Source organism: Populus alba, chromosome 16 (genome assembly GCF_005239225.2).
Source record: "Populus alba chromosome 16, ASM523922v2, whole genome shotgun sequence".
NCBI classification, from domain to species: domain Eukaryota; kingdom Viridiplantae; phylum Streptophyta; class Magnoliopsida; order Malpighiales; family Salicaceae; genus Populus; species Populus alba.
The window spans coordinates 7223023-7236725 of NC_133299.1; the positions used below are offsets into that span (position 1 = coordinate 7223023).

At 37.6% G+C, this 13703-nt stretch overlaps 2 protein-coding genes across 2 annotated transcripts; both read right to left on the minus strand.

Annotated features, from left to right (window-relative positions):
- Positions 1-877: 877 nt before the first annotated feature.
- Positions 878-2842, minus strand: LOC118063528 (NAC domain-containing protein 90). Its single transcript, XM_035077580.2, has 3 exons — positions 2632-2842; positions 2053-2357; positions 878-1554 (listed from the first exon to the last, which is right to left on the minus strand). The coding sequence occupies exons 1-3, from the start codon at positions 2789-2791 to the stop codon at positions 1237-1239; spliced, it is 783 nt and encodes a 260-aa protein (XP_034933471.1). The 5' UTR covers positions 2792-2842; the 3' UTR covers positions 878-1236.
- A 7594-nt stretch (positions 2843-10436) lies between these two features.
- LOC118063526 (NAC domain-containing protein 90) lies at positions 10437-12884 on the minus strand. The gene is made up of 3 exons (XM_035077578.2): positions 12572-12884; positions 11589-11884; positions 10437-10974 (listed from the first exon to the last, which is right to left on the minus strand). Exons 1-3 carry the CDS (start codon positions 12732-12734, stop codon positions 10669-10671), a joined length of 765 nt encoding a protein of 254 aa, XP_034933469.1. The 5' UTR covers positions 12735-12884; the 3' UTR covers positions 10437-10668.
- Positions 12885-13703: the final 819 nt, after the last annotated feature.

Consider the following 13703-nt stretch of genomic DNA (forward strand, 5'->3'; position numbering starts at 1 on the left):
ATCTCTGATTAATGAGTCTATTTCATGCATGAAAATATTCATTGCATGCATGTGGTTGGGGAATTAGCAACGAAGGAAGAAACAGAGGAGAGAAAAGGGGATGGAGAAGTGACATTTTCAAAATTCTTGCTTGACCTACCAAATAAATAAACTCTTATCTTTGATGGATCGAAAACCTTCCTGATTTCCTGGCACTTGTATCATGTATCTAGCTTTGCATACAATGGAGGACCGCTCCGTTAAATGTCTTAATTAGCTACTCATTCCTTGCTCTTGTTGTGGCTTCTCCTCTCACAGCATCTTGTTCATTTCAAGATCTTGTATTGCAGCTGGATAGATGCTGCTAAATTCCTGACATCACCAGATGGAAGAAATGGTCTGTGTAATTGATCCCAACAATATCAAGGTTGTTTATTTGTTAAATGAACGCACGCATAAACTGGCTAAATAATAATAATAATAACAACAACAATAATAATTTCATCCTGACATGTATATTTAAAAAAGACGCCCCCGTATTTATACCACGTATCATGTCGAGAGTTTACCGTATTTGTTCACTTCAGCTCCATCACCTGCTGTTTCATGAGAATTCTAAAAAACATTATGCTTAAATCATACAAAAACTTTCTGATGAAGCTCGTAGATTATGGGGGGCGCCGCCCATGTAGGAGACAGTTCATAGTGATGAAATTAGGACCTGTTTGCAAGCGTCCCAAAGATGAAAAACTTTTCGAGTCCCTTGGTTTTTAGTGATTTCTCGGAGGATGAAGCATGTTGATGAGCTTCGTTAACAATATGCATGGACCTAAACTGCGAGTATGTGCTGTAACGAATTTATCATACAGTGAAATAGCTAAATCCTCGTAGCACATGGCAAACAAGGCTACAGCTAGCATTTACCGCAGTTCCAATTCACTAGTACTGGTAAATTTCTACACATTCAGGAGAATTCATCTCCATGTTCTTCCTTTATTTTACCCTTTCGTTCACACTGAACGATAGGTTAAATGGTATACGTCGCCGAAAAGGCTACATTTCAGTCATTGCAAATACCTCGATATTGAACAAAAAAACAAAAAAAAAACAACCACAACAACAAGAAATTCTGCCCTAGCTCTGAAGTTTGTTCCGTATGAAGGTGAAACCCTGGAGTGTTATTGGTTTTCCATATATATATATATATAAATAATACACGAGCACTTCCTTTTCTTCAGCTACCCAGATATGATTTTTTCATTGTTGATCTGAATGTCCCTGCTTACTCCAGTACTGATCTAATTGCTCCCACTCCCAGATAGGTTCATTATCAATAGCCATGTCGCTGATTTCTCCAGTTTGGAGGGGCTGGCCGTGGTGTCCTGAGGTTGAACTATCATGTGAGCATGTTATCTCCCCCGCTGAGGGGCTTTGATGAAATGCTGTGGCTCCATCATCGGGGGCTGCTTGAGCTCTCATCTGAACCATATCCTCCACTCCTGATGGCCGTCTATCAAATGCTCGCACGAAGTTGGACTTCTTGTACACGCGACACAAACTGAATTCTTCCCTTGGCTGCAAAATATAACCAGGAGATTGCGTGAAGCAGGTAGAGAGTTTTGCATAGTCAAAACATTACGACCTTGAATCCATTAAAAGAAGAAGAAGAAGCATTATGACCATAATATATGCAGTATCCTACCTGGTAAGAAAGAAATGGGTCTTAAATTTATGGCAGAACATAGCACATAACATTATAATTAAGCTAACTTTTTCCCCTCATTAGAATATCATCTACTTTTCCGTGCTAATAGAAAATTGGGAATTTTAAAACCATTCTGTTTGAAAACCACTCAATAGGGTTAGATTAAATTTCAAGAATGGTTTTATATTATAATTCATCAAGTGGACTAAGACTAACTACTAGAATCAAAAGCTAGATTATTAGGTGAAATCTTCATAATGATTTGATATAACACTGACCGATAACATACTAAAATTAAGATTAATTAGTCATAAAAAGACGTAAAGCCATCGTAATATGTATACAGTATAGTGGCAGATAGATTGCACCTTTGGATATGCACCACTTGAAGAGGATGCTTCTTCTTCTTCTTCTTTTATAGCTTTATATTCATTCATTTTCCAGTCAGTTTTTTGTCCATTTGGAGCCCTTCCATTGTAGAACACCATGGTTCTTTTCTCGCCAATACAGCGATTACTCTCGGAAGAGTAAACAGAACCTGGAGAGCCAGTAGCTTTCCAATACCCAGTAGCTGTGAGTCGCTTTGGCCTCCCTCCATGGGCTTCGCTTTTTTGCCTTGGAATGAAGAAAAAACATTCTTCTGGGTCTCCATGGCACAAATCACCTGAAAATTCTGAATAATCAAAGTATTTGGATGAGAAAGAGAGCTTGATATGCTTCCAGATTTCTTTTTATGAAATTAATTCCATGCTTATATGCAGGAGCTTACGATGGTAATTTTTTTACTTTCTTTTATACTAAGCCAAGTACAATATATATTCTCTTCATCTTCAATATACTTCATTATTTACAATAACTAAACACAGAGAGAGGTGAAAATGGATTAGGAACAATGAAAATTACTAATTAATAAGGTGAGAAATTAAGAACATTAAAAAGATCTTTACGTGGAAGCTCCCATGGATTGAACCCATATATATCAAGGACCGGTATAAGACGGTCCATTACCCGTAGCAGGTCCTCTCTCCTTGCTTCAAGCTTGTTACGCAGATAAAATGAGACCAGTTCTTCTTCTGTTGGGTAAAAACGAAACCCTGGCATATCCATCAGACAACTAATATAACAATAACTTTCTTCCTTTGTTTTTTATGAAATAAAAGTTAGGTAGGGGCCGGAATCACTTTGAACGTTCAAAGCACTAAATATAAAGAGAGAGGAGGGTACTGCACCCATGGCTGCTTGGAATCTTCCATGCAATTGTTCCAAGGAAAACTTTCTTTGTTGCCCCGCACGAAGGAGTGACCCGGACCCATAATTTTTCCAAGAGATTCTTCGGAAATTCATAGACTTTCAACTATAATATGTTTGAGAAAGCTAATGGTATTTCTAAATACAAATAAAAAAAAATAAGAGTAATGTGATAAATTCAAATTTAGCGAGGTTAAAAACTCTTGAATATATAAAAACCAAAGACTTCTATGACCTACATATCATATTTTCATCAATATTAATGTTAGGTAAGAGATAATGCATAAAAGTTCTCTAAAGACTTATCTTATTTTCATGATATATATGTATATGTCTGTGATATAATGCTATCGAGAAAAAATATTATAGCTTCACATCTTATTAAACTAAAAAGAAAAAGAAAAGCATGATTTTTGGGGCTATAAATACCTCATGAATCCTTTAAGCTCCAGATTTATAATCTCTATTCTTTACTATATGTTTATTGTAAAGTCTCTCTAAAATATTAGTTTTCTAAGTATAGGTTTACTTTCCTTGGGTTCCTGTTTCGTACCTTGGTAATTTTCTAAGTATAGACATTGATAGGGATTCGATCCCCCAGCCTCTTAATATATTTTCTAAATATAAACTTATCTTTTTCCCGGTTCCCCTTCATCTCTTGGAAGAATTTCTAAGGATGGACATCGATATAGACTCATCCCCTCCGCCTCATGAAAAATTTCTAAGTAATAGCATTAATAGGGATTCATTCCCCCCATCCTCTTATAATCTTTTTGTGGGTATAAACTTACTTTCTTTGGTTTCCCCTCTATATCTTTAAAAATTTTTCTAAGTATGAGCTTTAAGACTTCTCACAAGATGGGCCTAGTCTACTATTAAAGGTCTAATGAGCTCTAAGACTTAATTGTCATTTGTGTGTGTATGTATAGATACATATATACATACATACAATATCAATTTAAAATCATGACAAAGCATATATACCACTGAAAAGATATTTCTTATATTTATTTTTAAAAAATAACCACACATAAGAAAAAAAAATGTAATAATAAAAAAAAAGATTGCTTGAAATTATTCAAACTACGTATATATATATTAGCAAAAGCTAATTGGGCATGGAAAAACACCGTAGACACGGGTTCATTTATCTTGTTTACTGGAACAGTATAACAACATCTTTATTAGTCCTTAAAGGATTAACCAGGGGTGTATATGTTGTTTTTTAAGGTTAGTAAAATGATTTAATTATTCTCTAATTAAATTTTTTTTTGAAGTTGGCAGGCAAAGGTCTTTATGCTTTTTCACCTTCTCAAACGTTGTAAAATGACAACTTTAACAATTAAAATAAAAAAACTATTTAATTTTTTTTTTCTCATGATGGGCAATTAAATCTTTTGTATATATTAAATATTTTTTAATAAAAAAAAAAGTGTATGTACGTGTGGCGCACTCGAATGCGCATGAGTACGTAATCCTGTCCAATTATGCAAATACTTCTCACAAAAAACTCGGTAAAAAAGAAGAAGAGAGGCTTCATTTCACACTTCTCTTGTCTTCGCCATAGTCAAGTTGCCATGTTTAAAGGTGCATGAAAGTATCAAACCAGATGTGCTTGTCAAATCGGAGACTATCATCTACGCTGACAGTTGACGGGTTAGCTGGACTCAATTGAAAAAATCTTAATTTATGTTTCTAGCCAAATCTATTAGCACAAAAATCCACGTTTCGTTGCCATGTTTAAAGGTGTAAGACAAAAGGTGTGCTTTCCATGCTGAAATTTACTGATAAAAAAGTTTATAAGCGTGCAATAAAAAGACAAAAGGTGTAACAATTAAGTAATTACATTGTGTAAAAAAAATAAAAAGACCGAGCTTCCCCCGATCAATTCTATAATGCCCAATGTATCAGTTCATATATTTTTATATCTATTGTATTAAGCGTGCATATCATCTTTTAATTCCTCATTTAATAAATTTTATGATATAAAAAAATGCATCCATAAATATCACTGTCTTTTTCTTTTACATTAGAAATTAATTAGAAATCTTTCCCACAATGCAGCGTGGCACGATGACTAGTTGTATACTAAGACTATTTTGTATTATTTTATTTTGCTTTATGTATATTGGATGTAAAGAGTTTGATTTTAATGGCAATTATAACAATGAAATTAACTTTTAGTATACTTGGTTCTTAGCAAACTAATGTGTATTTTCTTTTTTTGTGTGGTATCAGTTTATTCATGTCGTGCTCTAAATCTAGCAATATATATATATATATATTATATATATATATATATATATATATATATATATATATATATATATATAACAAATCCAAGCCGTAACTGGGGTGGCTAGCACACGTGAAAAACCTAGCGTGGTTACTGAATATAATATAAAATCATTTTTAAGGTTTCGAAGTAACTTAAATTCTTAAATCAAGAAAATAAGTATTTTTTGTACATTTTTTTAGTTTATAAATAATCTATTGTTTGTCAATATAATACAAAAATATTATCTGAATTTCATATAATAGATGATTAAACGTTTAAATTGAATAATAATAATAATAATAATAATCTAGCTAAAAGCTAGTATACAATTTTTATTACAGCTGATGAAACAATCCTCTCTATTATAGAATGTAATTATATAGGAAATATTGTAGTCATATTCTTATGTGGTAATCTCCACCTTTACTATTGTATATTGCCCTACTCATATATATAGAAAGGGTTGGCTAACCTATTAGGTTAAGCCTCCTAATTATTCTCAACTTGGTATCAGAGCCTCCTAATATTTTCTCTCTTTGCAGCCGGCCCTAATTTTCTCCCCCATGGACTCTCCTCCTGCTGCCGTTGCTCCAACCTCTCCCTCCACCGGTGATGCATCATCACCGGCCAGCCCTCTTCCTGCTGCTGGCTCTGTCGTTCCTCTGCCTCTTATGGGAACACAATCTCCAATGGTTCCTCTATCAAACACCCACCATGTTGTGTCGTTGAAACTTACGAACACCAACTATCTTTATTGGAGAATGCAGATGAAGCCATATCTCCTTGGTCAAGGTGTTTTTCAGTTTGTTGACGGCTCCTTGCCGTGTCCTCCATCTCATATGATTGATGCTTCGGCTGATTCTTCTTCTGCCATCAGCCCCTCTTTTCTTCGTTGGAAGCAACAAGATCAACTTATTTTGAGTGCTCTTCTCTCCTCTCTTTCCGTGGATGTGCTGCATCTTGTCGTCGATTGTTCTACTTCACATTGTGTTTGGCGCACGCTTGAGAAGGCACTTGCCTCTCCATCTAATTCTCGGATCATGCAACTACATGGCTCCTTTCAAGACCTTCGGCAAGGTGATGCATCGGTTAGTATGTATATGCAGCAAGCCAAATCGTTATTTGACGAATTGGCTGCTGCTGGTCGCCCAATGTCCCTTGAAGATTTCAATCTCTATGTGTTTCGTGGACTTCGCGGTGAGTTCAAAGACTTGGTAACTAGTCTCATAACCAAGGCTGAACCGCTATCATATGCTGATCTTCATAGCCATCTCCTTACCCATGAGTTTCTGCACAAGAACTCTTTTCACTCCATGGCTGTCGGTTCATCCTCTTCATCACTGTTGTCTTCTTCTTCTCTGCCGCAGCAGCCACCATTGCTACCAACACCTCCGAATTCTGCTTATTATGCCATGACTAATCACAGCCGAAACAGGGGACGTTCTAGAGGTAATTGGCGCTCAAACACCAACCGATTTCAGGCCCCAAACAGAGGTCACTCCGCTGCAGATTGGAGGCAAAATCAGTGGCAGAACAGGCGCACCTCTGCTGCAGATTTTCGGCCAAATCAGGGGCAGTGGTCTGGACATGTCCGCTGCCAATTATGTTCCACTCCTGGCCATTCAGCTCTTCAATGCTATCAGTTTCGCAGCAGCACACAGCAACCCTCTGCTCACCTTGCTGTTGCGAATGATTCTGCTGCAACGACTTGGTTTCCCGACACCGGCGCGAATCAACATGTGACGCCTGATCTTGCAACTCTAACTGATTCTGCTCCTTATCTTGGTAATGATTTCTTGCATGTTGGTGATGGTAAGGCCCTTGACATATCCCATGTTGGACATACTACTTTATATTCCCCCAAACGCTTGTTTACATTAACTAATGTTCTTCGTGTGCCTCACATTACCAAACCGTTGTTATCTGTTCAGAAATTCTGTCGTGATAATCATGTTTATTTTGAATTTCACGATTCTGTGTTTTATGTGAAGGATCTCGTCACCAAGGAAGTTCTTCTTTCCGGGTCGGAGTCATGATGGTCTTTATGTTCTCTCCGAGTCCTCGGCTACGTCAGTTCCTCAAGCTTTTTGGTCTCCTTGCATTTCCGCGACTGCCGACTTGTGGCATCGTCGTTTAGGTCATCCAACTCCTCGCATTCTAAATTGTTAGTTTCTGATAATAAAATTATTTGTACGTCTAAACGATCTTTTACTCAATGTCAAGCATGTCCTTTAGACAAGTCATCCCGTTTGTCATTACGACCGACGGGTCACAAAACTTCTACCCCACTTGAATTAATTTTTAGTGATGTTTGGGGCCCTGCTCCAATGTTTTCTTCTGATGGTTTTCGTTATTTTGTTATCTTTGTTGATGCGCACACTAAATATATCTGGTATTATCCGCTTGTTGCGAAATCTGATGTATTTTCCACGTTTCAACGTTTTCAGACACTTGTTGAGCGTCAGTTTTCTCTTAAAATTAAATCTGTTCAAACTGATTGGGGTGGTGAATATCGTAAATTAAATACATTTTTTCAAACAATTGGTATTCATCATCGATTAATTTGTCCTCATACTCATGAACAAAATGGCACAGTTGAACGTCGTCATAGACATATTGTCGAAACTGGCCTAACCCTCTTAGGACAGTGTAATGCCCCATTGCGTTTTTGGAACTATGCTATGGAATCATCGGTCTATCTTATTAATCGCATGCCTACTCGTGTTCTTCAAAATAAATCTCCTTTTGCGTGTCTGTTTCATCGCACTCCTGATTATAATTTTCTACGCACTTTTGGGTGTCTTTGTTTTCCATTTTTACGTCCATATCATGCTCATAAATTAGATTTTCGGTCTTCTCCTTGTGTGTTTTTAGGCTATAGCTCGTCTCATCTTGGTTATCGGTGTCTTGATTTAGAGTCTGGTCGTGTCTATGTCTCCCGTCATGTTCGTTTTCATGAATGTGTCTTTCCTTTTCAAAAGTCTGAATAGGTAACAACACCCCCGGTTCCCCCCACTCCACCTACCTATCTTCCATCACTGCAACCCCCTTCCTGTTTTCAGCCTCTTCCTTCCCAACTCGGCAAAACACATAACTCACCTTTGCCCCTTGCCGCAACCCCCCAGCTTGCTCCCCTGCCCGTTGATTTAGCCGACACTGCCTCACCACCCCACACAGCCATACTATCACCACATGCTTGTCTTTCCAATGATTATTGTGCAGGAACAGGTTCTGACTTGCAGGATTCAGTTGCGGCACAACCCCGCACCTCCCCGGCTTCACCTCCTGGTCTGCAACTTTGTGTTGATCTCTCCTCTTATCCTCTTCAGCACATTCCAGGTACAGGTGTTGCTACTCCATGTCCCGCTGCTCCTAAACACCCCATGGTTCTTCGTCCGAGACAGCCCAAGACAGCGTTGATCACCACCACGGCAGCCACCTCTGCTGCTTCCTTCAGTCGGGTATCTTCTCCTCCCTCGCATGAGCCACTTATTTTTCCTGATGCTAACAGATATGAGGCGTGGCATAATGCTATGCGAGAGGAAATTCAGGCCTTACGCGCAAACAGAACATGGACTTTAGTGCCATTTCATCCGTCCATGAATGTTGTTGGTAGCCGATGGGTCTACAAAATTAAACGCAAATCTGATGGTAGCATTGAGAGGTATAAGGCGCGCCTGGTTGCTAGGGGCTTCACTCAGCAAGAAGGTATTGATTACTCAGAAACTTTTAGTCCTGTTATCAAACAGGCAACAGTCCGCTTAGTGTTCTCCGTTGCAGTTTCGAGTGGTTGGAAAATTCATCAGCTTGACATTCATAATGCATTTCTAAATGGAGTCCTTGATGAAGAGGTTTACATGAAACAACCTCCAGGTTTTGTTGATTCTGCACTCCCAGGTCATGTATGTCGATTGCATAAAATCTCTATATGGGTTAAAAACAGGCTCCGCGGGCTTGGTACACTCGTCTGAATGATTTTCTATTATCCATTGGTTTCCGTGCTTCTAAAGTGGATACCTCATTGTTTATCTTCTCGGTTGGTAGTGACATTTGTTATCTTTTGGTTTATGTTGATGATATTCTGCTTACGGGTAATAATGGAACTCTGCTACAACGACTCATTCAGCTACTGAGCTCCGAATTTAAACTTCGGGATTTGGGTGATGTTCATTATTTCTTGGGTATTGAAGTGCAGTGTACTAGTCTGGGACTTATGCTTTGTCAACATAAATATACACTTGATATCCTCACACGAGCTGGTATGTTATCCTGTAAACCAATTGATACTCCTATTTCGGCATCCAAAGCCACCATTATGCCGGATCCATTGTTTTCTGATGCTACTCGTTTTCGGCAACTTGTTGGTGCTCTCCAATATCTCACTTTCACACGCCCGGATATTTGCTTTGCTGTTAACCGGGTCTGTCAATTTATGCATGCTCCTACAGAATCCCATTGGGCTGCCGTGAAACGCATCTTGCGTTATCTCCGTGGTACGACATCACATGGTTTACATATTACTCGCAGCTCTTCCTTTGCTTTACACGGTTTTACAGATACAGATTGGGCAGGTAGTATTGAGGATAGAAAGTCTACAGGTGGTTATCTTGTGTTCTTTGGTCAGACGCCAATTTCATGGAAATCGAGTAAGCAACGCACTGTTGCTCGTTCTTCGACGGAAGCTGAGTACAAAGCCTTAGCCGATGGCACGGCTGAAGTTATCTGGCTTCAGTACTTGTTAACGGATCTTCAGATTCCGACTCATTCTGCTCCTATTATCTGGTGTGACAACCTTGGTGCCACGTATTTGTCCGCAAACCCTATATTTCATGCTCGCACAAAACATATTGAGATTGATTATCATTTTGTCCGAGATAGAGTTGCGAAGAAGGAGATTCAGATTCGTTTTATTTCCTCTCAGGATCAACTTGCCGATGTCTTCACTAAACCACTTCATGCTGCTTCATTTACTGCTTTTAAATTCAAGCTTCGGGTTGATCCTCCACCCTCAGCTTGAGGGGGCGTATTATAGAATGTAATTATATAGGAAATATTGTAGTCATATTCTTATGTGGTAATCTCCACCTTTACTATTGTATATTGCCCTACTCATATATATAGAAAGAGTTGGCTAACCTATTAGGTTAAGCCTCCTAATTATTCTCAACTCTCTCATAAATATTTGTTTAGTTAATGTGAGATCCATTCTCCAACAAAAGCGAAAGAGGAAAAAAAAAAAACATTTGTCTTGCTCTCAAGCCTTAGTAATCTTAGTTTTCTTGAAGATACAATTATAGTACAACAAATTAAAAACAAAATACACACACATGCACTCTCTAAAAATGAGCTAGGCTTTTGTTTGAAGACATAATTAGAGTTTAATTTATTATTCTTTCTGGATGAAGATTAGCAGGTTTCAGGCCTTTCTTATGGAATCACCATTTACATACGCTGCAGATTAATCCTGTCCGGCACCGTAGTACCAATCCAAGTCCACATCCCACATATCATTATCGACAGACATTGGCATGCTACTACTTTCACCGGTTCTAGAGGGATTGCCTTGGTCACCGGAGCATGAACTGTCAGGCGAGCTTGTGTTCTCCACTGTTGGATGGTTTTGATCAGATGCTACTAGCTCATTGCCACCAGAGGCTGGTTGAGTTCTTGGCTCGATTACCTCAAGGCCCACCGGCCGTCTGTCAAATGCTCGCAGGCATTTTGAGTTTCTGTAGACCCGGCACAAACTGTATTCATGCCTTAACTGCAACCACACAGAAAAATTGTATAAGATCTGTTTGTCTGTTTATCTATCTATCTATCAATCTATCTATATCAGAAATATTGACAATTTTTCATCAAGAGAATAAAAAATTAGAACTATCTAACTTGTGAATATTGCTATCGTTAAGATACTATAGGCTTAATTAGAGTTCTAAGACTCAATTTGGAGCAAAAACGAGGCATCAACAAAAGTATCATCAGTTTTCTTGTAGAAATTTAACCTAGAGGGAAAATAAAAACCATGTTTCAGACCATGATTATCAGCAAAACAAAGTCACAAGGTTTTCACATAAAATAAAGTTAATTATCGTGTGACTTCAGCAGCTATATACCTAGATCCTATTAGATTGTTGTGATTGATCCTTTGGATGTTTAATCAAGACCGTCTTTATTAGATTTCTTAATCTATGGTTTTCTTTGGCTGTAAATCATGATCGATCAGTTATCCAATTGTCTCGCACAAAAACTTAAAAAGAAGTGGAGTTTTTGCTCCCCCCTGAGTCAATTAGTTACTCCATTAATTAATTACCAACATTTCAAGCAAAAATGAAGAGTACCATGTTCGTTTTCCTATATTTAAAGCAGATAACTCACCTTTGGATTTGCGCTAGTTGAGGAGGATGCTTTCCCTTGATCTACAGCTTTGTACTCGTTCATTTTCCACTCGGTTTTTCTTCCATTTGGAGCCCTTCCGCTATAGAAAACCATTGTTCTTTTCAAACCAATGCTGCGATTGTTGGAAAAGACAGACCCGGGAGAGCCAGTTGCTTTCCAGTATCCAGTATTTGTTAGTCTCTTAGGCCTCCCTCCACGAGCTTCGCTCTCTTGTCTTGGAATGAAGAAAAACCACTGCTCAGGATCTTTAATATGGTGCAAGCCACCTGAAAATTCTGTTCAAAACAAAGATATCTAGTGACTAGCACGAAGCCAAAAATAAATAAATAAAATTTCATGGGATTCCATGATTAAGGATCTCTTGTATTCATCTTGGTAACACCTGCCCTCGAATTTCCTTTTCAATTTACTTGCAGAATACATGAATCCACCCCTTAAATTACAAATTTGTTTTTTTCTTCTTTGTTAATATTTATTGGGAAAAATTTAGAGCTTCATCTTTCATACATAGGAATCAAAATATACGTCTTTGTTGGCCTAGAATTGCATGGAAGAGTAAAAAAGAAATATCACAATGAATATGTATATTTCATGGGGAACAAGTTTCCTCTGCGTCAAATGAAATTAAATATAGAATAGAAATTGTGTCGATGAAAAACAATTTCAGATTGACAGCCAGAGGAAAGCTTAACAAGAAATGCCATGTTTGATAGCTTTCATATATGTGCAACCAATCTATGGCCAAGTTATGGTGTTATCAATGCTATATGGTATGTGTAAGTAGTAAAAATTGCCATTATAAAAAAATTTAGAAATTATATTAAACCATTTCCCACAGATCACTTTCCTTTCATACCCAGCTCAGCAAAAACTACATCAAGAACAGAAAGATGGGGTGAAAAAGAAAAAGAAAAAAAAAGAAAAAAAAAACGAGACCAAGACTGAAAGGAGAGATCTTTTACGTGGAAGATCCCATGGATCGTGCTCGTATATATCACGGACCGGTATAATCTGGTTAATGACCTGGTTAAGCTCTTCACTCCCGCCATCTAGCTTGTGGTGAAGATAAAACGAGATCAGCTCTTCTTCGGTAGGGAAGAAACGATAACCTGGTGGAAAAACCATTTTAACCTCTCTCTTTCAAAGACAAAGAAAGACCACAAAAAAAGGGTAATCAAAATATAGCAATGAATTTGTTCTAATATAATTTTGATTATGTGTCGTATGCTACGTCAATTTCACGTCTATATAATAAGTTCTTGGAGATCAAGAAAGTTAGGCAAGAGAGCAGAAGAGGGATGTGATCCGAGTGAAATTGGAAAGAGAGAGGCGCGAGGGAAATACCTAGAAATTTCCATTGCTCATATCATCCGTACAGGACCCACGATAGAATTGGTCAATATTATTTTTCTTCTCGTTGCAAATCCTTACTTATTTCTTTGCTTCCCGTCTTCCTTTGGAAATTGTTATTTCTACGAGTTCACATAACATACTTTTTTGTTCCTCATCTAATCACTGTGTTTTTCGCGTTTAGTTTACTGTTCTTTTTTAACACAAAACAACAAATTACTGCTCATTTCACAGCTCAATAATAAACCGTGAAGGATTGTTCGTGTGTTTAGAGAAATATTCATTAATTTCGTGTGATGAGGTCTCAAGTTCTAATTACGCCACTCTTCTTTTGTAAGAACCTAATTTCTCTGATATTTACAAATCTCTTCACGTCCAGTGTCTTTGTGTTGCAGCACGTTAGTCTATTGATCTTGTAAGAAAAAAATGCATGCAAGCTGATGCAAGCAGGGCTAATTATGAAAATTAAGATATTGCCTTCTTAACTCACAAGCACTAAAATGGCCTTGGCGCAGTGTAAGTCTTCTATCACGCACGTCCCATCAATATGCAGCGTGACTGGTGCACCATCCGCATTGACTTTTATTAAGAACAATTATTCATTACATTACAAGCATTATATAAAAAAAACAATGCAAAAGGTTTGATAAAATGTAGTAGATATTCGAACAAGAACCAGTTTCAAATGAAAGTAAAATTTTAGAAAAAATACGAGGACTGAAATAAGATTTTGTTAAAGCCTGA

What these genes read in the sequence shown, in the direction of transcription:
- LOC118063528 (XM_035077580.2), bottom strand. Translation starts at nt 2,791, where the DNA reads ATGGATATGCCAGGGTTTCGTTTTTACCCAACAGAAGAAGAACTGGTC. An exon ending in CAATCCATGGGAGCTTCCAC is followed by an intron (nt 2,358 to 2,631) that starts GTAAAGATCTTT and finishes TTGATTATTCAG; the next exon opens with AATTTTCAGGTGATTTGTGC. An exon ending in CAAGTGGTGCATATCCAAAG is followed by an intron (nt 1,555 to 2,052) that starts GTGCAATCTATC and finishes TATATTTTGCAG; the next exon opens with CCAAGGGAAGAATTCAGTTT.
- LOC118063526 (XM_035077578.2), bottom strand. Translation starts at nt 12,734, where the DNA reads ATGGTTTTTCCACCAGGTTATCGTTTCTTCCCTACCGAAGAAGAGCTG. An exon ending in CGATCCATGGGATCTTCCAC is followed by an intron (nt 11,885 to 12,571) that starts GTAAAAGATCTC and finishes TGTTTTGAACAG; the next exon opens with AATTTTCAGGTGGCTTGCAC. An exon ending in CAACTAGCGCAAATCCAAAG is followed by an intron (nt 10,975 to 11,588) that starts GTGAGTTATCTG and finishes GTGTGGTTGCAG; the next exon opens with TTAAGGCATGAATACAGTTT.